The sequence below is a fragment of the Asparagus officinalis genome, chromosome 8 (assembly GCF_001876935.1).
Source record: "Asparagus officinalis chromosome 8, Aspof.V1, whole genome shotgun sequence".
In the NCBI taxonomy this organism is placed as follows: Eukaryota; Viridiplantae; Streptophyta; class Magnoliopsida; order Asparagales; family Asparagaceae; genus Asparagus; species Asparagus officinalis.
In genome coordinates this window covers 65,915,952-65,939,035 of record NC_033801.1, presented here as the reverse complement: position 1 = coordinate 65,939,035, position 23,084 = coordinate 65,915,952, and the positions used below count along the sequence as shown (strand labels likewise).

The 23,084-nt window shown below is 38.2% G+C and overlaps 3 protein-coding genes across 7 annotated transcripts in view; 2 read left to right on the top strand and 1 right to left on the bottom strand.

Annotated features, from left to right (window-relative positions):
• LOC109820535 (protein MARD1-like) lies at window positions 15,242-16,771 on the top strand. The gene is made up of 2 exons (XM_020386695.1): window positions 15,242-16,161; window positions 16,473-16,771. Exons 1-2 carry the CDS (start codon window positions 15,503-15,505, stop codon window positions 16,570-16,572), a joined length of 759 nt encoding a protein of 252 aa, XP_020242284.1. The 5' UTR covers window positions 15,242-15,502; the 3' UTR covers window positions 16,573-16,771.
• On the top strand, window positions 17,781-19,432 carry LOC109820536. Its single transcript, XM_020386697.1, has 2 exons — window positions 17,781-18,475; window positions 19,139-19,432. The coding sequence occupies exons 1-2, from the start codon at window positions 18,151-18,153 to the stop codon at window positions 19,408-19,410; spliced, it is 597 nt and encodes a 198-aa protein (XP_020242286.1). The 5' UTR covers window positions 17,781-18,150; the 3' UTR covers window positions 19,411-19,432.
• LOC109822729 (probable RNA helicase SDE3) overlaps window positions 19,693-23,084 on the bottom strand; it is a 19,487-nt gene continuing 16,095 nt past the window's right edge. For 4 of the 5 annotated variants that reach the window (XM_020388975.1, XM_020388976.1, XM_020388974.1 and 1 more), the window contains one exon: window positions 19,693-20,359. In XM_020388975.1, the coding sequence (XP_020244564.1) occupies window positions 19,961-20,359 (399 nt within the window). In that variant the 3' untranslated portion in view covers window positions 19,693-19,960. Of the gene's footprint in view, window positions 20,360-20,498; window positions 20,562-23,084 lie in introns of all 5 variants that reach the window. The other variant, XR_002242249.1, reaches the window with a different exon arrangement.

Sequence of the window (23,084 nt, the reverse complement as noted above, 5' to 3'; positions counted from 1 at the left end):
TTACTATTGAACCTTTCAGAGGGACTATTATCATCAATGTAGTGTTATACTTAGCATACGGTTGTCTAAGGAGAGGTGTGGCATTGAACCAGGTTGTACTATTAAACCCACTGAGATCTATACTGATAGAGGTGTACTAGTGAATTATCCAATGATCTATAATGGAGTGCTCTCTGATCATATGTGAATGCTATGACCACAGGTGTATTGATAAACTTAATTGTTAGCCATCTTAATAGAGGTGTAATATTGAACCAGTTAAGATCTATCCTAGGAGAGGTTTACTATTGAAATTCACTGGTGAATCATTTTGTCATTTAGTTGCAGGATGATAGGATGATTTCCCTAGGTTTGATGTTGAATATAGTAGTCGATCCCTTCGGTAGAGTTTTGATGTTAACATGTTGAAGCGTAATCTGACAAAAGAGTCCTCTTGCTAAAACAACATATTATCGGGTATAGCTCACATAATCGAAGTTGAGACATCATTGCCAGGTTTAATGTTGAACATAGCCGATGATCGCTAATGGCAGACGTGTATTGTTGATCCCACCACAAAGTCAAGATCACAGGGATTTGTTTGTGAATCAACAGAAAGTCATTTGAAGATATTGGCAGAGGTGTAAGAATGTGGAAACAAGTAGTATGGGTCATCGCCTAAAGTGTTTTGTTGAACTCGGCATCGGATTGCCTTACAAGCAACCGCATCGTGAAATCTCTTGGCAAGATCAATTGGAGAGTTAATTCTTACTGAGATTGTATCTACGGTTGACTTAGACAAGAGTCTGATGAAGGCAATAGTTTGGCTAAGATGTTAGTTTGTAGACCCAACAGTAAGTTTTAGGTGAGACAAAGAGGCTCGGGCATCACCAGGGATGATCATTATATAATAGTTCTGGAAGACTCATTTTTGTTTGTGAGGAGTGAGAGGTTGTTCTATTGGAGAACATCCTCAAAGCAAAATTTGCTTGTATCTGCCTATTGATTAGGAGAAATATCAATAGTGACATTGCGAAGAGTATAAAGTATGCCATTAGTAGAGGAATTTGCCAATCAAAATGAACTATTGAACTTGGTGGCAAATTACTTTTAGGGTAAGTGTATTTCTAAACTTCTCGAAGTGATTCAAATGAGGTTGATCTTTTTTGCTAGAAGATTGATGATTTATCCGTAGTTGATCTGTACGGTTGCTTGGTAGAAGAGAAACGGCGGTTGAAACACTAAAAATGGGGTAAAAACCAAGTTATGGGATGAAAAGCCTCATTTTCATGAGGACCATGCCGTTTGCAGAGGGGATAACCCTTTACTCAAGGATGCCCATAGTTGTGCTACATGGCATACAACATAGTCAAAATCCATTAAATTGGGAATCTATGAATGAGAATATTGGCAAAGTACGTTGATATGGACCGTAGAGAAGTGTTAGGCGGGGGTAGTGTCAATACCGACTATGGCACATAGTTGGATGTTGCATCTTCTAGTCCTGATGAATACACACTAAGGCTTGTAGCCAGACTATTTTAGGTCCAGATGCCATGAAGGGGTTTCTTAGGATTTGTTTATGCAAAACCTCTGACAGGAGTATCTTTGGTTTCCCAGATTTTGTTGACTGGGACTATGGGATCTCATGACTGCATCGCCAAATGTTTTTAGTTAACATGGCATGAATGGATTTGTTTCGTTGCCTTTTACTCCTAACTCTATTGAGTAGTGTTATAATCTCAAGCTATTGACTGGACTTCAAGATGATGTCATAGGTGACTGTTAACATAACAATTGTTTATGGTTCTTAATCTTCATCTGCCAGGAATGTGACTTCTATCATGGTTGGAGCATTTTAATAATTGGGACTCCACAAGAGGATTCTGAGAATTCGTCATGAAACCTAAGCGATAAGTGTTTATAGTCTTTCATTTTCTATTGCTTAAGATCATTAGAGTATAAAGCTTCCATCGTCATAGGCCACCTTGTCAGAAGGCTATGTTGGTAAGGGCCATACTGTAAGAGGTCATATCGACGCGATGAAGAGAATGAGGGCTATGTTGGTAAAGATCATACTATAGAAGACCATATCAATGCGATGAAGAGAATGCTTTCTCATGCTCCATTAGGAAATTTGAAACAACATCCATCAGTTGCATTCATCGATTTGCATTCTCCAGAGTGCCGCTGAAAACAAAAGAGAACAAGAATCTTGAATGTGAGTTAATCCATGAGGAAGAGGAACTTCAAACTGGAATCATTGTCATGGATCAAGAGTTTGATCATCTCATCTTTGAGTAAATTCTTCCTCTCAAGACTGAGTGTCGTACAAAGGAAGACTTTTGGAAGGTCACTGAAGCTCTCGAAGCTACTCAGGGTGTGATCTTAGAATCCGAGATAAGCTTATCAATTTTACCTATTCAATAATTAGCTTGACTTCACTAGGAACTTGAATATCGAGTTAGCTTGACTTCACTAGGAACATGAATAGGCAAGGAATGCATATTAGTAAGGGGAAGCTATTTCAGGAGTTTCAGGCCTGACTACAAAACATTTTGTTCCCTTTTGATGAGGAATTGTAGCGACAGGTTGAGGCTGAGGCTGAGGGAGAGGAACTTTGCCAAGATAATTTGGAGAAGGATAAGGCTTTCCTCACCTTGCACAAGAAGTAAGGAGAGAGACTGTGCAGTCCCTTGGTTGTCCCTTTATTTCCCTTTCGTCCTCCTTTTGTTTCTATTGTTGTATCGACCATCTTTTCCTTGTAAATATTAGATCGATCAATAAAGTTTTCTTTCTCCTAGTAGATGACATCTTTGAGTTATTTTGACATTTTCTTCCACATCTAGTTTAGGAACTAATTAAACTTAATCGTGATAAGTTAAATCTAACCAAACCCTATCCAACTCGAAGAGTCTCATAGTGTTTTAGATCAAACTCATTAGAGGCGTATTATTAACATAATGAATTTAGCTCTCTTTAGGGCCTACATAAGCCCTTGTGAGTCTTGTTTGTACTAGGACTCACTTCTACATAAACTGCTAAGATGAGAAAGCGTTAGTTGTTGATGATTTTCTGTTAGAGGCTTATTATTATTGCGCCATGTAGTTTGCTCGAGACTAGAGTATTTTGATTAAAAATACTCAGGGTTTTGATCTGAGCCTCCACCATTGATGATATAAGTGTTATTCGTGACTTGTTAGTTATGATGGCAAAGGTCACTAGAATCCTTTGGTGTGTATTATTAACCTATCGCTAGATTCCTCCTGCATTCATTGATCTAGGTTGCAAGGAAATGGGTTTGAGAGTGCTTTACCAAAGGTGTATTATTAGCCTAATAAGTGACACTCAAAGAGCTTGATCATCGTCATTAGAGTTTATCTGATTTAGACCCCATATGTAAGCCCTCCTTAAGATTCAATGAGGTGGAACCTAGGAAGGCGTCAGTCATTGATAGCTCATGGTCAAAGGTTTAGTGTTAACATGTCACTTGTTAGTATTAGAGTATTTGGATCTAAACTCCATGAGCTCATGTTGAACTATGACCACTGGTGATGCTCATCGTCATGGTAATGAGAGGACTACCTCCACGATCCTTTGGGATCTCAGGGTCGAACAGAGGTTTAGTGTTCACTTGTCAGAAGGAGTACCTACTGAACGGTTCAATGGTTGTGGGATAACACATGGCATAGATCACCAACAGAGTGTTCTTGACTTGTATCCTCATGAGGCAACCATCTTAGACTGTCATCAGAGGTTTAATGTTAACACAATGATGGAGAAATGGGTTGCCCCATAGTAGACCAATGAGAACATGACACAGAGTAAATCAGCATTTTGTAATGTCTACGGCGTGAACTCCGAAAGACGATTGTCACTCGTGTTGTTAAGGGTTTGGAGTGTATCTAAACTCCTTGGAAGGAACTTCTCGAGATTCAATACCCTAGTTTGGCTTGGTCATTGATGTTGGAGCGTCAGAGGTTTAATGTTAACATGACATTCATGTGTTGATGTTTTGACTTCTAGGCATGGTGGTCAGTTCCATCGGAGGGTTCTCTTGGGATGCATCAATGTAGAACCCTAAGTGAAGAGTTGCTAATATATAGTGGATAGATGTGATTGTTAACATAACATGCATGTTGGATTGGTCTTGTCACTTTGAAGAGTGGCTAGATTGGTAGAGGTTTAATGTTAACTTTGTAGACAGAGTAATCTGAACTCGATAAGTGATTCTTGTAATCACTTTTGGTATTGTGATTGCAAGATAATCAAGACAAGCTTGGGAATACTTCTTGAAATACTGGTCATTGATTGGCATCATTGGTGCACCGCCATGTTGATCAACCAAGTGATATGAACCATTTGAATAGACAATATCCACCATGTATGGACCTTCTCATTACTTACGGAATTTGCTAGGTGAGCATCATAGTCACGAGATGTCAGACTATCAGGATGAGTTCTCCCTTTTAAAAGAGTCTTTGTTATACTTTCTTGTTGTAAGCCTTTGACACACATGCTTGATATATCTCTACACATTGCTAAGCTTGCAACTACTTCTCATCCAATGCCTTGAGCTCATTGAGTCATAGTCTGGCATTCTCCTCCCACATCATTTGAGTAGCTAAAATAGTACATAGTTATCTAAATTTTAAGTAGAAGGACAACTTTGCACTTGTACACCAAAGAAAAGGGTGTTTTCCTTGTTAGTGACCTAACCGTTGTGCGATATGCACAGAGGCATTTACCTAGTTTCTCGTTCTAGCCGCATTTATTGCTGAAAACAAGCTTCTTGAGGAGGATCTTAATAATCATTTTGTTGAAGGCTTCAACCAATTCATTATGTATCCCTCCTACATCCACTTACTACTAATATGGGAGGAGCGTTAAATAACCCTCTTATGTCTATTACGATAGTCTTGACCATTGTTTGGTTTTATATTAGTTTTATTTTCACTTTCTGAGCCCTCGGGGATTGCATCCTCCAAGCAGTTGAGGTAGAGGACCCCATTGGCATAATAATTGACAATAATCCCTTTTAAAAGGCTACAGCTCTTCCAAGAGAGCTTGTATGGCCCCATTCCCATCAATATATTTCATACACTGATGGAGCGTTGAGGTTCTAGGTTTTGGTGGATCTATGGTCATCCTAGGAGGAGGTCATAAGAGGTTTATGCGTTAATCATGTGGCAAGTAACCTTAGATACTAACATCTCAATGAATCTTTCCTAGTGGATCACTGATACTAAAGACAAACCCTTAGATGATTGTGCATGAGGTCGAAAAGTAATGCATAGGAATATTGAAGAAACTCAATACTCCTTATAGCACAGTGCATAGCATGGATCCTATGTTCAATCAATGTTGAGCCATCGTAGCCTTTGTAGTATAGCTATTGATGATGACTACTCGTCGGCATGAGCATGTCCATTAAAGGTGATGCTTGACACTTGCCTTGTCGCTTAGTGGTAGCGTGTACACATTGATTCCTTCTGTTCTTCACTTAAGATCATTCAAAATTTAGAAAGGAACACCTCAACTTTATTGAGATCATCATGAAGCTGTTGGCCTTCTTGTTTTGATGATGTTTAACAAACAATTTACCACTAATGTTGTTTGTCTAGTATTTGTGTTTTCTTATTTATTATAGACAAACAACGTAGTTGGAGGTTGGATGGAATATGCGCTAGAACGATCATATCCAATGGAGGTTGGCGAAATAGTAGGTGAAGCTTATGCAATTCAAGATCCAAGTTCAAGTTTCATCCGCATGTGTACCAAGTTGAGCTTATTTGAAGATCAAGATCAAGCTTGGGTAATCTAGTTTAGATTTTATATTATGTGTGTTAGATACTCTAAGCTCAATATCATATACACACACAGTTATTGGTTTCTTCGTATATCTATATAGTTATATAGATATACATAAGTTTTGGTTTCTATGCATATATATAGTTATATATATACATACATAGTTTTTGAGTTTTCATGTTTATAAATATGAAATCATATGATTCATATTTACTATTGTGATTTTGAAATCATTGCATAGAATATGCAATTTTGTGAAAATTCTGTATTCTTAGTTTTTGGACTTAACAATAATCATATACATATTTTATTAAGTCTATATAATCATTATGCAAAGTTTCAAAACATGGTTTAGCCTAAATGTCAAAATTCACATGTTTACTTTTTCGTATTTTGGACTATTTTTGCAAAATGATGAATTTTCACAAATGAGAAATGCAATTTGGAAAATTCCTTTTGTAACATGTTCATTTACATGTTTATATACATTTCCCAAAGTTTCATATTTTTTGGACTTCATTTGTTATTTTTAATAATTTTCCAAAAGTAAAAAAAAAATCAGTTTTCAGAACCAGTTTTTTGTAGTATCAGTTATCGGTCGACCGCACTGGTTGACCGCTCATATGTTCAGTCGACAGTGGGTAGCAGAGAGTTTGTCGGTCGACCGTCGCGATCGACCGTGAGCTCGAAATTTCCATCGGTCTACCGCACCGGTCGACCGAATAAGTCTCTGTGCGTTTTCTCCGTTTGGAACCTGGATCGCGGTCGACCGCGAGAATTTCCGGTCGACCACCAATATGACCGTTGGTTCTCTAACGGCTATTTTCTGAGCTGATTTTCTGGGGCTGTTTTTATCTTTTGCTTGGGGTTTTGACTGAGATTTTGAATGGGTATAAATACCCCATTGCTGTTCTCTTTCAAGCAATCTAAGAAGTTTTTAAACAAGGTTTTAAACAAGGTCGGTGAGCTAGAAACCGAGTGTGTTGTGAAGTTTTCGGTGAACTAGAAAACCGATTGTGAGGAGTGACGTTGATCGGTGAGCGTTGAAAACCGATACTGTGAGGTGTAAATGTTATTCGGGTGAGCGTAGAAAACCCGGTTGTGATTGTGGATTTCTCCCCGGGAGTGGGGAGCGGAGACGTAGGACGGAAGGTCCGAACTCTGTGATCATAACTTATGTTTGAGTGTGCTTTGGCGTTTATTTATACTTGTGTTTATATTTCTTGTCGCCATTGTTATTAGATCATTATTTATATGATTCACTATCTAGTTCATATTGTTTACCCCTTGTGTTAGTTTTATATCCTTGCACATACATTACCTATATCTCTTTGTTAGGATATATCTCGTTGTTCATATTGTTTATCCTAGCTCATATATTGTCATATTCATACTTGCTAGGATAACTTGTTAATTAATTTTAATTAGCATTTAATCGGATTAGATTAGCATAAGACCCTAATCACCCCCCTCTAGGGTCTAACAATTGGTATCAGAGCTTGGTGCTCTTTGATTTAAGGTCTAATCGCCTTGAGTTAAAGATCCAAGTTATCTTTTTGTGCTAATCTTGTCTTGATTACATTTGTATCTTGCTTGCATATTTTTACAAATTATAAATATGAATGATGCATCTTGTTTAGACTATGATTCTAGTATTGCTCCTAAATTCAATGTTTTCCCTTATGCTCAATGGTGTTTTAGATTCAAAATATTTGTTCAATCTAAAAATATCAATTTATGGGAAGTCATTGATTGTGCTTATATTGTGCCCATGTTGGAGAAATCCAAGTGGAGCAAACATGATAAAAAAATGTTTATTATGAACAAGCTTATGTTAGAATTTTTATTAAATGCATTTAATTCATTATTGTCTAACAAGCTTGATTCTTTTGATAGTGCTTATACATTGTGGAAATTCATAGAAGCGCATCAAGGGGACTTGGAGGCTATCCGACAAGCTTTGGAGGATCCGGTTTTAAGTTCATATAGAGCATCATGCACACGGCCACTAGGCGATAGCCCTAGTGAGGTTTGCGAGTTCGAAACTATTAATGATTTACCTAATGATGAACTTGCTTGTGCTAGTAAAAAATTATTGCATGCCTTTAACAAATTGCAAAATGATTTTATTGATTTAAAAAGCAAGCATGAAGATTTAAAATCCGATCATGAGAAGTTAGCTTCCAAATTTGATATCATTTCTCAAGAAAGTATTGCTCTTCAAGAAAACAATGATATGTTAAATTTGGAAAATAAAAATTTGAAATTGGATATTGCTAACTTGACTCATGATAAAAATAATACCAACTTAGAAGTAGAGAACATACAAAATGATATTGCTTCCTTTATAAATGACTATTTATGTTCTACTTCTAAAAATGCATATGTGCCTAAAAATAAAGATTTGAATCTTATGAATAAAAGCATTTCATCTTTAGATTCAACTTTGAAAACATGCATTAATAATCATAAGAAGCTTATGGATATGTGTGCCAAGTCTAAGTCATCATCTACTCATCATGTATACATATATAGCAAAGTTTATAAGTGTTCAATTTGCGGCCATAAAGACCATCTAGCTAAATTTTGCTATGATGCACACAAACATAAAAATGTCAATGCTTCTTGTGCATCTCATGTAGCTTCTTCATCACATACACATGCATATGCTTATCATGCACATCATAAACATGCTAATGTGTTTAAATGTGATCTTTGTGGACGTTTTGGCCATTTGGCAAAATTTTGCTATGATTTGAAAAAGACTTCACCTTTGCCAAATAATTTTTTTAAGCCACAAAAGTTTAAATATGATGTTTGTGGTAGATTTGGCCATTTGGCGATGTTTTGTTATGATTTGAATAAATATTCAAACTTGTCAAATTTCTCAAGTAAACCACTTTTGCTTAATGATGTTTCTCATTTGTAAAATATTTCTAAAAGACAATCTTTATTTGCAAATTATTCCTGTGCACGAGCTAATGGTCCACAAAAACAAATGGATCTCTTTCATTACACAAATTACAATCGGAAGGGTCATTTAAATGAATATTGTTTCGACCGTGTTAGTGCACTACATGCGCCCAAAAGGGTTCATAACCTAAGGGCTTTGAGCTTTAATAATAGGGGTCATGTTCCTAAATTTTTTGGTACCAAGAGTTCTTGGGTACCAAAAAAATTTTAAATTTTAAACCTAGAATTTTAGTGTTCTTACTTTTCCTTTTCTTGGTTTTGAAAATTATGCTTTGAAATCTTTGAACATGAAAATAATTTTTTCATTGATCAAATTCTTTTATTTTCATGATTATTAATTTTGTTTTGATGAGAGGACTACGTTTATATAACCCACCGGATTATTGGTTGTTTATTCCCAAATCTTGTTTACCAGGTGTTATAAATGTTTATATGGGTTGATACTAGCTCAAGAGCTAGATTTGGTTGCCTCTTTTGATCTTTGTCGGATACGACAAAATTTAATATTGATTTGGTTTCGTATGACTTAAATCTTGATTTATGATTTCATTAGTTAATTTTGTTTTCATTTGAAATCTCATGTTTCTCTTCTTTTGATTTCATAAATCTACCTTTACAAATGGTTTTTATGCTCGTTGTTATGAGACACTATTTTTCACTTTGATATACTCATATGTGTTCTCATTGTCTTTTTGTATGTGAGTGATATTTAGCATATTCATGTATGCTGCTCACATGTTTTGCCTTGATCTTTATTACATATATTTTCTATATGCCATTTTGATAGGGGGAGCAATCCTTATATCTTTCTATGTGTTATACTCACCTATGCTTATAGGTAGGGGGAGCTTTCGCTCTCTTCATTCTTGGTGTTTTCCCCTTTTTGATGTTGTCAAAGGTGGAGAAATATTATGAGTATATTCTTTCTTGTTTATATGCATGTGAATTATATATTATATATTGTAGGTGTAAATTTTGATCTCCCGAAAATAGGGAACTTCGTTTGTATTAATAAGAACAGCTTATTACAAACTAATAATCAAATGTTTATAACAAAAGCGGAGGGAATGCCCTCCTTGTTTAACGTGGGTTCTTCGGTGGCGATAGGACGCCTCGCTCGGTGCTCGTGCCGAGTCTGCTTTCCTTGGACGATTCGATCGAAGTTGCTGCCGGAGCTTCAGTTCTCAAATGAGGGAGCCTTTGGCAAAGGTCCAGGTTCAATATTTGGGAGATTAGCCAACAGAATATGCAACAGCCAATCCCCCCTTCATGCTGGCTGAAGATGAGTTTTAATAGGCAAGGGATGGCATGGGCCATCCCTTGATTCGTGGGATTTGACCACTGATAGAGGTGAGGAGCGCCATGCTTTCTCCCTTGATTTGTGGGATTTGACCACTGATGGAGGTGAGGGAGCCAGGTGAGGAGCGCCATGCTTTCTCCCTTGATTTGTGGGATTTGACCACTGATGGAGGTGAGGGAGCCAGCCGCCCTAGCTGTAGGATGTGACCACTTAGGGGGTCCTGTCAGCCACCCTATTCTTGCTAGGTGAGGAGCGCCATGCTTTCTCCCTTGATTTGTGGGATTTGACCACTGATGTAACTGTTCCCATACTCCAAGTGGGCAGTTGACAGTGAGCTGGCGAGTCTACAGCTTGGGTCTGCAGGCGAGCTTGGGACTGCAGGCAAACTTGGGTCTGCAGGCGAGCTGAGTCTGCAGGCGAGCTGGGTCTGCAGGCAGACTTGGGTCTGCAGGCGAGCTGGGTCTGCAGGCGAGCTTGAAGGCAAGCTAAGCGAGCTTGGGACTGCAGGCAGACTTGGGTCTGCAGGCGAGCTAGGTCTACAGGCGAGCTCGGGTGTTGATCATGCAGGCGAAATTCGAGCTGCAGGCGAGCTCCTGAGCATGGATCGAAGAATAGGCCGTAACTTTCAAACCGTAAGTCGGAATTGGACGAATTATATATGAAAATCGCCTATCTGGACAAGACGGAGCCATCTGAATTGAGCCGAAGGCTTTGGTTTGTTTCCTCCATTTCACCAAATTCCTTACGGTTTGGGAGATATTTGCATTTTCCCCTTTTTATCAGTGTTTTTCCTCTTTTTGCTATTTCGGGCGAGGTTTTAGCAGTTTTGTTCTGAATTTCTCTGATAAGGATTTAAAGGTAATTTTTATTGCCTACATATATTCATTTCCTTTATGCATATATTTCTTTTTGTAAATTGTTTGTCATCATCAAAAAGTGGGAGATTGTTGGCCTTCTTGTTTTGATAATGTTTAACAAACAATTTACCACTAATATTGTTTGTCTAGTATTTATGTTTTCTTATTTATTATAGATAAACAACATAGTTGGAGGTTGGATGGAATATGCGCTACAACGATCATATCCAATGGAGGTTGGCGGAATAGTAGGTGAAGCTTATGCAATTCAAGATCCAAGTTCAAGCTTCATCCGTATGTGTACCAAGTTGAGCTTCAATGAAGATCAAGATCAAGCTTGGGTAAACTAGTTTAGATTTTATATTATGTGTGTTAGATACTCTAAGCTCAATATCATATACACACACAGTTATTGGTTTCTTCGTATATCTATATAGTTATATAGATATACATAAGTTTTAGTTTCTATGCATATATATAGTTATATATATACATACATAGTTTTTGAGTTTTCATGTTTATAAATATGAAATCATATATTTAATATTTACTATTGTGTTTTTGAAATCATTGCATAGAATATGCAATTTTTTGAAAATTCTGTATTATTAGTTTTTGGACTTAACAATAATCATATACATATTTTATCAAGTCTATATAATCATTGTGCAAAGTTTTAAAATATGGTTTAGCCTAAATGTCAAAATTCACATGTTTACTTTTTCGTGTTTTGGACTATTTTTGCAAAATGATGATTTTTCACAAATAGAAAATGCAATTTGGAAAATTCTTTTTGTAACATGTTCATTTACATGTTTATATACATTTCCCAAAGTTTCATATTTTTTGGACTTCATTTGTTATTTTTAACAATTTTCCAAAAGTCAAAAAATCTGTTTTCAAAATCTTTTTTTCTGTTGTGTCAGTTCGCGGGCAGAACTCAGAATATGTTTTTATGGCTTACGGTCGACCGTGACGGTCGACCGAAGCGAGTCCAGAGACTTTCGCGGCCGACCGTCACTTGTCCAGTTCTGTTTTTTGATTTTTTGTTGCTCGTGGTCGATCGCACCGGTCGACCGTCGATATGACCGTTGGACTCCAACGGCTATTTTCTGAGCTGATTTTCTGGGGCTGTTTTTGTCCTTTGCTTGGGGTTTTGACTGAGATTTTAAGTGTGTATAAATACCCTATTTCTGTTCTCTTTCAAAGAAATCTAAGAAGTTTTTTAAACAAGGTTTTAAACAAGGGTTTAAGCTTGTTTAGTTTTGGTTTAAGTTTGTTTTGGGTTTGCTGTTACAAAGAGGAGTTTACATTAACTATTGAAGAGTTCATCTTTAACATTTCATCATCCTCTCTTTGTGTTTATAGATAAGTTTCCTAAACTCTATTTCCTAGCATTTCTACTATTGTATTTTATATCAATCTTATTGCTAGTTCTTATTGAGTTAAGTTTTTATTGAATCTTATTGTTACACACACCCACATGAGCTTATTGTATTTGTATTCATAGTATATTTGGCTTGTGAGAGATTGTAACATTGAGTTGTGCTTAATTAAGTTCTCATTTATTGTAGAGAACAAATTTATATTTGTTACATTGTGAGTGTTGTAAGGTTTTCGGTGAGCTAGAAACCGAGTGTGTTGTGAAGTTTTTTTGTGAACTAGAAAACCGATTGTGAGGAGTGACGTTGATCGGTGAGCGTTGAAAACCAACACTGTGAGGTGTAAACGTTATTCGGGTGAGCGTAGAAAACCCGGTTGTGATAGTGGATTTCTCCCCGGGAGTGGGGAGCGGAGACGTATGACGGAAGGTCCGAACTCCGTGATCATATCTTGTGTTTGAGTGTGCTTTGGCGTTTATTTATACTTGTGTTTATATTTCTTGTCGTCATTGTCATTAGCTCATTATTTATATGATCCACTATCTAGTTCATATTGTTTACCCCTTGTGTTAGTTTTATATCCTTGCACATACATTGCTTATATCTCTTTGTTAGGATATATCTCGTTGTTCATATTGTTTATCCTATCTCATATATTGTCATATTCATACTTGCTAGGATAACTTGTTAATTAATTTTAATTGGCATTTAATCGGATTAGATTAGCATAAGACCCTAAAACCCCCCCCCCCCTCCCTCTAGGGTCTAACATAAGCATCATTCGAGTTTCAAGTGAGAGATGGAGCAACTCGTATAGTGTGATCCTAGCTGGTATATTAGCTAGTTAGGCAATGATGTTGAAGTAGAACAGCTTATTGAGGCATGTTCCTTTGCCATTGTCTTGAGCAGGAGGTGTTGACACATGTCTTGACATTCCTGCCTATTAAGAGTCATCATTGATTGGGCCATATTGTTTTCTGTATAGATATTTTTCCTAAATCTCATTCCTGATAAGGTGGCTTGGGCCACCAAGACTTCTCCTTCATGGTCAAAGTCAATGAGGCTCCTTTATGCTCAAAGTCAATGAGGATCGCCACTTCCTCTTTATCTACTTTGCTGAGGATGGAGATGAAATTGATAGCTCTATACTAGCTCCTTTAAGACTCTCTGGCCATATTGGTAGACACCTATTGGTCATCTTTGAGTTATCTGGATGGACCCATATGAGTTCTCCTCTTTTGAGAGCGAGTGAAGTGAGATCTCTGGCTTCTACTCCATAAGGCCCTTGGTTGATCACTTCTATCTGAGCTTATGGGGTCAGAACCATCCCATATTGTACCGTTACTTTAGGCATATCCCCCAGTTAGAAGGCGTATATTTTCGACAACCTTCTTCTCCTCATTGTTTACATAGATGACCTTGGCGTTGACCAATGTTTATATCTAATTCTTAAGGATGAAACAATCCTTGGTAGGATGTCCAACAAACTAGTGGAAAAGTAATAGCTTTGGTCATTAGCCCATCCATCTTCTTTAAGTCATATAGCACTCAAGCATGTTCCCTTGCCTAAGCATGTGGAATATCTTAATGACTTGGCCATCCCCGAAGGAGTATTGACTCTAAGGAAACTATTTTTCTCAACCTTAGCAAGCGGATTGGTTGAAGTTCTTCTTTTATTGCCATTTTTGTACTGGTGTTGCAAGCATTCAACGGAGATTATACTGAATGGTTAATGCCCATGTCTTGTAGTTGAACCAGTTAGTTGAATATCAATAGCTAGGAAAGTGTAGAGTTTTTACTTGTTCATAATGACAAGGTATGATCGTCAATATGGGGATGTAGTCGGCGAGACGAGGTTAAGGGGACCATGCCAAGGTAGAAAGTTGATGGAGGTTGAGGGCAGATCTGACGAGATCTGGTTGGAGTAGATCTCAGGTATCGATAGAGATAAAGGGTAGATCTGATGTGTTGATAGCAGATCAGATGGGATCAAGGGAAAGTAGTAGCGACCAAGTCACAAGGTCGGCGAGTGGGTCATGAGTTGATTCTGTGCAGGGATACCATTGAGGCAGACTACAACGAACGAGTCATGAGGAGAGTAATGGTGAGATTCCATGCGCGTAGTGACAAGTAGTCAAGAGATTGAGTTGATCTAGTGTGATTACATGTGACCAATGGATCTGGCGTGATGACGATGATGAGTGGATTGGATTCGGCGGGTCCAAGTAGAGGAAGGTGATGGCGAGCTGCGGCAGATTCAGCAGGCGTCAAATCTGGTGGTGACTGCTAGTTGGATTAGGGGTTATGTTAGGATTTTAATTAGGCATTGATACCGTAATTATGGGAGAGAAAATATTTTTAATATTGATCTGTGAATATAATACAAATATATAGACAATACATGGCCCAAAGTGGGCCAATACTGGGCCTGTACACACATATACACATTATAGTAACAATATTCATAAGTAATAGATCATTAATCAAATAAATATATCATAATATTTAATATATAATCATATTCGATAAACATTCGTGAATATTCTAAAAGTATTTTTATTTGAATTTGAGGAACTCAGAGAGTGATATCACAAATTTGGAACGAATGCAAATATCAACATCATGCTATTAGAGCCTTTTCCAACCCTAGGTATAACTTAAGGGTTAAATTTTATCTAAAGAGTTAAATAAATTCAATCTTTTCTTTTCAAATTGATAAATATTTTAGCACTTTTACTTAACTATATTTCCTCCTCAGTATTTATCAAACAGTACGTTAAATTTTTAACACGAGAAAAAAAGGTAACAATGCGCAAGCATTGAATCTACAAATAATAATGAACATATTTCCCCCGAAGATGTACAAGTGAAAGCGACCCCTCTAGTCCTGCACAAGAAAACTGCTCTTTTTAAACCGAGGCTCTCGTCAGCTCCCCTCAACTCTTTATATCAATCCCCTTCTCTTCTCTCCGGCGAGAATCTGGAGCGCAAAAAAGCGGACACAACCAATATTAATTTGCGAGCTTTTTAGCTGCGTTTCTGAGTTCTTAATAAGCTGCTTGATAAGCTTCAGCGTGTTCTTTAGCTTGCTCTTCATATCTCTGAAGTCTTACGTGTTCACTGCAGTGGCTCGTATGTGTTTCTGAGGCGAGCGAAAGAGATCGAGAGAAATCAACAGCGCTCAGATCAGCCTTAAAAAAATGCCTAAAAGCAGCTCCTCGCTCCTTCACCCAGTTCCCTCCCTCTTTACTTCCCAGAAACTCTTCATGGGTTTCTCTCCGAAGGGCCTCTCCGATTCCGAAATCTCGATAAGCCCAACTTCTACACTTGAGACCAAACACTACTTGTCTAAGACTGACGTCGATCGCAAAACCCCCCCTAGCGGGCTCGCTCTTGTTGACATCCTCAGTAACGATAGTAACAATAATAATGCCAGCGGTGAAAACAAACTATTCGTTTTTGGGTCGTCACAACTGAAGGTTAGAATCCCGTCGGTCCAATCCAAGTCAGTGGCGTCTCCTCCTCAATCACCCTCCATCGAGTTCGGAGTCAAGACGAAGGATTCTCAGTTGGCTCTCCGCTCTCCTTCATTGGGTTGCGGTGCTGGGCCCTGCTCTCCCTTGGCCCCTGAGCTCTTGATTGACATGGAGCTCTCGGAGGAGTACACTTGCGTGATCTCCCACGGGCCTAACCCGAAAACTACTCACATATTCGACAATTTCATCGTTGAGAGCTGCGATGGCGATGGATTCGTAGCCTTCAGGCACAAGGAGTCAGGACGCGCTGAAGACGGGTTCTTGAGCTTTTGCCATTCTTGCAAGAACAGCCTCTCACGAGGGGAGGACGTTTTTATGCACAGGTTAGTTTTCTGATGTGGGAATCTCGGATTAAGTCACGAATCATTCAGCAAGTTAAACTTCCAAGTTGTTTAGGTTGAGGATTATAATTTTTTACTCCAACATGTATATAAACATGTATCTGATTGTCCTTTTGATATGTGATACCAGCCATATATATATTATTTTATTTTTTTATTTATTATTTTCTTTTTTTTTTCTTGAGAAAGCCTCAATTGAAGTTGTCTGGATAGAGGATTTTATTTATTTATTTATTTATTTATTTTTGAGAATTACCTGTATTGCTTAGTTGACATGTTTTCTTTGTTTTCAGAGGTGAGAAAGCCTTCTGTAGTGAAGCGTGTAGGCGCAGAGAGATGATGTTTGAAGAACCAGAGAAGAATTTTTCACAAGACCTCTCAGATCTTCTATAATTTGTAACTTGAAGCGAATTTCTTTTGCTGTTATCTTTCACCCATCTTCACCATGTTTTGTAAGTTCTTCATTTGTGTGGGGCATCTAAGGAATCTGTCAGAACATATGCTTTTTTTTTAAAAAAAATATTTAGGCATCTTTTTGTAAATTGGTTGTAGCATAATTGGGTTCCAATCAAGATGTTCAATGAATTTTGTATTCTCGATGGTTTACTTTATGTCTCATTGTCCCCTTTTTTTAAAATTTTTAATTTCTTTCTACTGTGTTTCCTCCCTCAAATAGAGAGATGTTGGACGTTGTTATCGTACATAAATCTATTAATTTTTTTTAGCGTTGGTGTTCTCAGTTTTCACGCCTACCATCAACTTTGTGAACATAAAATTTACATTCTAGCTTGATGAATTGTTTGTAGCATTGATCTCGGCAACTGTGGAGTACTGTAACTCCATTCTGGGTCAAACTCCAAACACTGGAGCAAAAGCCTTAGCTTCCAACTTTAAGTCATCACAAAGTTGTATTTGTACGTGCATTACACACAGATCCCGTAGCGTAAATTATGTGTCCATCTTTAACTCAGCATCTTTATTTATTTATTTATTATTTTTCTTAGAGATCATCTCTAGCAAAGAGAAAAGTATTAGGAAGACATTTTGTTGTGTAGCCTCCATGTCTATCCAGAAGAGAAGTTCATACATCAGTTCTGCAGTAGTTTAACAGGCATCGACTTCTTGCATGAGTTTTTTCGGGACAGTCGATCTCTTCTGTTACCTTCTGCGAATGTGGCAATCGTCGAGCGATTGTGGTTGTATGAACTTGTTCAGCTGTCATTCTTTTCCGGCTATATCTTGTCATCTGCTCTTTTTCTAAGTCTTCGGCCTTGTAGCGATTTGTCGATCTTTCTAGATAGGTTTGCGACCTCACGGGTCTTCCTAAATCCTCGGGTTGCTCGGGGAACTCCTAGCGTGCGGATCCGAGAAGAGGGTCACATTTAGAGCCGCATCACATACACTATGTATTGAACATTTGGCGCCTCACCTGCCGACCTGTTTGGAAACTCCGGCTAAAACTGATTCATGAGAACAAATGTGGGTTTAAGTCCTGGTCCTAGTTTGGGAAATAACTGGACGAGGACTTAACTGGTTTCTGGTTGTATCATGCTTCAAGTGTGTAGCTGGGCACCAAACGCACCTTGGCTCCTCTGTACAGTTCAGTCACTAACTCTGGAGATCTGCCAAGGAGAAGTTACTCCTAGTCCTTTGAGCTTACACTCTTTTTTTTTATAAAACCTTTTATGTTATAGGATTGATTTCTTCCTTTTTATCTTTTGGCAAAAAATGAAATCGCGGTCATCAGAACAAAACAATGGATTCGGGGGGCTTAAACTGAAAGTCAGGTGTAGCGAAATTAGAGCCAAATCCTAGGTCTAAGCAAAATTTCCCTTCATCAAAAACTTTTTTGGGCTTCTCCTGCAAAATTCACAACAAATAGAAATGTGTGAACTCCGTCACACACTTAGCACTGAACTGACTAAATAAAACCACTACCCACACGCAAAAACGATAACAAAAGAAAGAAAGATGGCCTTCTTCAGTATCAACTGGCGTTTACTGCTAACAATAGCAACAATTCTCTACCCTACACTGATCAGAGCTCAACCCTCGACTTGCAACTTCAAAGAAGTAGACCTTCAACCTTGCTTGACCAAAACCAGTGAGGTCACAACTGAGGCTTGTTGTTTAGCCCTTAATCAAGCTCTCAATGCGGGTCATCAGTGCTTGTGCTCGGTATTAGGCTACACTAATCTCCCATTAGCCTCCGCTAATGCTCTCTTAACTGTGTCACCACCGGCATTAATGTTCCCGGGCTGTGCTCTAGTCTCCCCTTCTTTAGCAGCTTGTGGAGGTAATTACCATTCTTTTCCTTTTTTTTGTAATTTTTCAGTAAATTACAGGGTTAATTGCACCCTTGTTTTGTAATTTTTGGCAAATTATAGGTTAATCGCGCTTTAATATTCTAAACTTTTAATCATGTTTTGACATCGGAGTCTAAGTTTACCGAAATGACAGCTCAAAATTTCTCTCTACCTTCATCTATTTAACGTAACAGCTTTCCAACTCACTTTGCACATGCTATTGTTTCATTGATTGAATTGTTTTTCTCAAGAAAAGGTAATATCTTCTTCTAATACATACATCAGTACAAATTCAACCTCATGACAGAAATTAACAAATTTATCAACATTTCAGCACATTTCAGCAATAGTCCTAAATGTTCACCCTAATTTCAAGCTAATTTATGAACTGTACTTTGGAAATTTATGGGGAAAATGAATGTAATCAGCAAACAAAATTTCAAACAATTAACAAGAAATTGGGTATTAACGTAAGTTTATCCAATAACTATTAAGTTAGCCGGATAAGTATAGGTTAAAAACTTTTGAAATATCATTTAAGCTAATTCTAACCTCAAAATATCGAAGTAAATAAATGGATGAAAAATTAGGCATTCACATGCAATTAATAATACATTATGTGCAATAATGTTGTGTTCCTGATATGTTTGCAGTACCACTGGAGATAAATCCTCCCCCATTTCCAACCAGGGAGCCTGTGGCCTCTGCACCTGCACAGCCACCAGTGAATTTGTCGACAAATTCAAATCAGACATCAACAGAAGAACATCAGATAGAGAGAGCAACTCCTGCAACCAGCAAGAACACCGGTCCTGTGTACGCTTACAATAGCAACAATGGAAGCAGTGATGAAAGCCTAAACATGTTCAAGTCATTTGCATCACTGGCTTGGCTCATTACTCTATCTGTATGGATCATCATATAATATTATTATTTACTTTGGCTCATGAAACAAACCCTTGTAGAAATGAAATATTTCTGTGCATGATTGGTTTCTAACTAAAACACGGCATAATGCATACTTGCCAGTCAAAAATTGTTTGAATTGCAGATAAAACCCCAGTAGTCCTTTGTTGCAGACAGAACACAACCCTGGGTGGTGAATTTTAATATTTTTAAAATTTTTTTTACTAATAGACTCCCAAGGACAAAAGAGTCAAAAAGAATTTACTCACGAGATTTATCTACAACAATAGAACTCAGAGGGTGGTCCATCAGGAATTTGGCAATAGAACAGGGCTTATATCCGCAATTAACCAACTTTAAATCAGGATGTTACCAAGACAAGATCCCCTGAGTTGGATTGAACATACAAATTTCATCTATTTCTTTAACAACAAAATGTTCGATACAAACTAATCAAAGACACTGAACCTGGAACTAATGATCCTTGGATTTTACGAGCAAAATCAAGGGATAGGTATCAATCATCCCATCCAGATGCCATTATAATTGTATCACCGATTTTAGTACCGTTAGCATGTGTTGCAATCGGCACTCTGATGCTTGCCTTCACCGCAGTCAACATCATTTTGCTTAGACTCAGGGTTATCTTCAACCCACTCAACCTTAGCTTCATTTGAGTACTGTTCTGGGATATCTCCCCGTTCCACTTCATTTGAGTATTGTTGCGGGAGAGAGTATTGTTGTGGGATATCTCCCCATTCCACTTCATTTGAGTATTGTTGCGGGTTATCTCCCCATTTTACTTCATTTGAGACTGCTTCATCTGAGTACTCATTTGGGACTTCATCGCCCAAATCGGCTTCATAGTTCTGGCTTCCCATAGAGTCTCTCCCTGGTGGAGGAAGAGGGCAGCCACTATAAGAACCGTTGTCTGCACAGTACCTCAGTAGCTTATCCCAGTAAGGATCCTGTAAAAGGAACAAGATGGTCATTAAGAGCAAACTGGATTAGTTATCATTTCATGAAGAAATGCAAAAGAGAAAGGTGAGCTTCAACACCTAATTTTTTGGATTAGTTATTTTCATATTTGTTTATATTCATTTTTACCTGGAAAAAAAATTAACCATTTACCCTCTCCACTTTCCTCAAATTCTACAACTGCTTTCATGTCTGAAACATAGAAAAGCTTAAAATCAAATTAGTAATAAAAAGAAAACATGAAGATATGTATAAATCATTTATATTAATAAACAGGCCATAACTAGGGCTGATTTGCAGCCTAAGGAACTTGAATGGCATGGATTACGACTTCAATCTAACTAATGTCTGAAGATGAAAAGTTAGGGTTGTCACAATTTTCAAAAAATAACAAGTTTTGGTTAGAAACAAATTTGACTAATTATCAAGCCGGAACTTTTTTGACATATTCAAGATGTACTAATCTACTAATGTGCTGGAATTATCTCGATCTAACTGTAATCAGTTCTTAAAAATCTAGCTAAATTCATACATATCCAATCATCATACATTTGTAGATACTCAAATCATGCATTTGAGGCAGGACTTCCAAATTTTATTAAATATATTAATCTCAGCAAACTGTAAACATTCTTATCCATTCTCATTTTCTTAGAAACAGAGACATATATATCAACTATTGTAAGTAAAGAAAGCACATTTGGCAAGATACAAATGAAAATAAGTGAACTCATATCTCAACAGGGAAAGGGGAAAAAAATAATCTCAGGTTTCTATGTTACTCTCTACATGAAAAATAGAAAAGATGAATGTGAATTTGGGCCACCGAAAATTAATTTCTAGAAAATACATGTCCCCCTTTAAAGTAAGCAAGTGCAGGCGTGATTGGCAGGTCCAAGTATATTATCCAAGTAAGGGGCCCATAATGTGAAATCACAATCACCAATTAAAATGAATAAAAAAACATGTGACAGCGTCAGGTGAGGTTTGATTGTACCATACCACCAGACCTGGACCATCTAGAGCAAACACTATTATAACTGGTTCCATGTCTAGGTACGAGTTGTGTACATATTTGAATCATAGTTCTAGGTTAATGGGTTTGATATTTAATACATGGATCTATAAACTACCGTTGCATGCAGCTCCACTTCAGTTCTGCAGTGGATACAAAGTACTTGATATTCTAAATTCTATATCAAGCAAGAAAATGGCCAACAAGGCTAGAAAGATTTTAAACAGTCAGGAGTTCAAATGTTGGGAATATAACAATGACAGACCAACATGATAAGAACATAGAATAGGCCATAATTTATCGAATGTTACAGAAGCATACAAAAATTAAATCACAATTATATAAAAGTTGTAACGGCAATAAATTTAAGCCAAGCATAAAGGTAACCGTCCCAACCATCACTTAGTAGTTTAACTAAACAAACACATACAAGCATATGAAGCTATTCTCTAATAAGTTCATCAAAACCAAGCAGCACCAAAGTCGTGTACATAAATATTTTGCAATAAGGGTAAGTTTGATAAGTATAGAGAGATTTTAGAGAACCCCATTATATTGTTCATTGCATTGAGGAGTTTAAATATAAAAAGTAGAGAAGTTCTAATAACCTAAGCGATGTGGGACTAAAATAAAGTAAGGTAAGAGAGCCTAACTACTATATTTAACATCCCCTCTTAGACTGTATTTGGGTTCCAAAGGCAGTTTGTTGAGAAGGAATGCACGATGCTATGGTGAGGGCTTGGACAGAGGCGGTAAGGGCGTAGATGTCCAATAAGAGCTTGGACAGTGAGAGCTTGGCCAGGGGAAGCTTGGCCGGAAGGAGCTCGGTTAGGGGCGCTTGGTCAGGGGTGCCGGTCGGGAGAAAGTGTCGCCGGAGATGTTGGCCAGGAGGAAGTATGGTCGGGGTGTTGGCTAGAAGGAAAGCATGGCCGAGAGTGCTGTCCAAAGGGAATCATAGCCTGGCATACTAGCCGGAAGATGGAGAGCATGGCCGGGGGTGCTGGTTGAAGGAGCATGGTTGGAGGTGCTGGCCAAAAGAGGGAGATCATGGCTAGCGGTGCTGGCCAGGGAAGCGCATGGTTGGGGTGCTAGTCAAGGGAGAGCATGGCAAGGGAAGCTTGGCCGGGGGAATGCTTGGTCGTGGGGAGCTTGGCTGGGGGGGGGAAGTGTAGCCAAGGAATGTGTCCTGCTCGAGGAAGTTGGTGGAGAAGTTGTGTAGCCTGACAGCGATGACGATGAGCAGAGTAGAGGTCAGAGTTGGATGAAGTCGCATGTTTTGGTAGGGAATTTGATTGAACAGGTAGCATGGGTGTTTTCTCAATGGATGTGTAGGCATTGGTGTGCTAGCTTGGGCTGTAGCGGTGCAGGTTTAGGTATTGGGATGCAGTGCAACATATAGTCGAACAGTTAGTGGGTGATGCTGAAGTGGGCAGATTTGCATATGTTGATGAGCAAGGAGAGCAGGTACATCTAGGGTTTAGTTGCTCGGTGTGTAGTGATGGCGATATGAGGACTGCTGGTTAGGGTCGGTGATATACAGGTAGGTGCCAAGGGTTGAGGTACGATCGCTGCATTGCAGGTTCAGGTGCCTTGGTTGGTCGAGTGGGTAAGAGATTAGTATAGGCAGATGGTGGGCATAATCTAGTGATTGGCAAGGATTAGGCAATTGTGGGCTCCTCGTTGTGGCTGGGGGGGGGGGG

Excerpts from the sequence above, each read along its gene's own strand:
- LOC109820535 (XM_020386695.1), top strand. The coding sequence starts at position 15,503 with ATGCCTAAAAGCAGCTCCTCGCTCCTTCACCCAGTTCCCTCCCTCTTT. Across the intron at positions 16,162-16,472 it reads GAGGACGTTTTTATGCACAG|AGGTGAGAAAGCCTTCTGTA; the intron begins GTTAGTTTTCTG and ends CTTTGTTTTCAG.
- LOC109820536 (XM_020386697.1), top strand. The coding sequence starts at position 18,151 with ATGGCCTTCTTCAGTATCAACTGGCGTTTACTGCTAACAATAGCAACA. Across the intron at positions 18,476-19,138 it reads TTCTTTAGCAGCTTGTGGAG|TACCACTGGAGATAAATCCT; the intron begins GTAATTACCATT and ends ATATGTTTGCAG.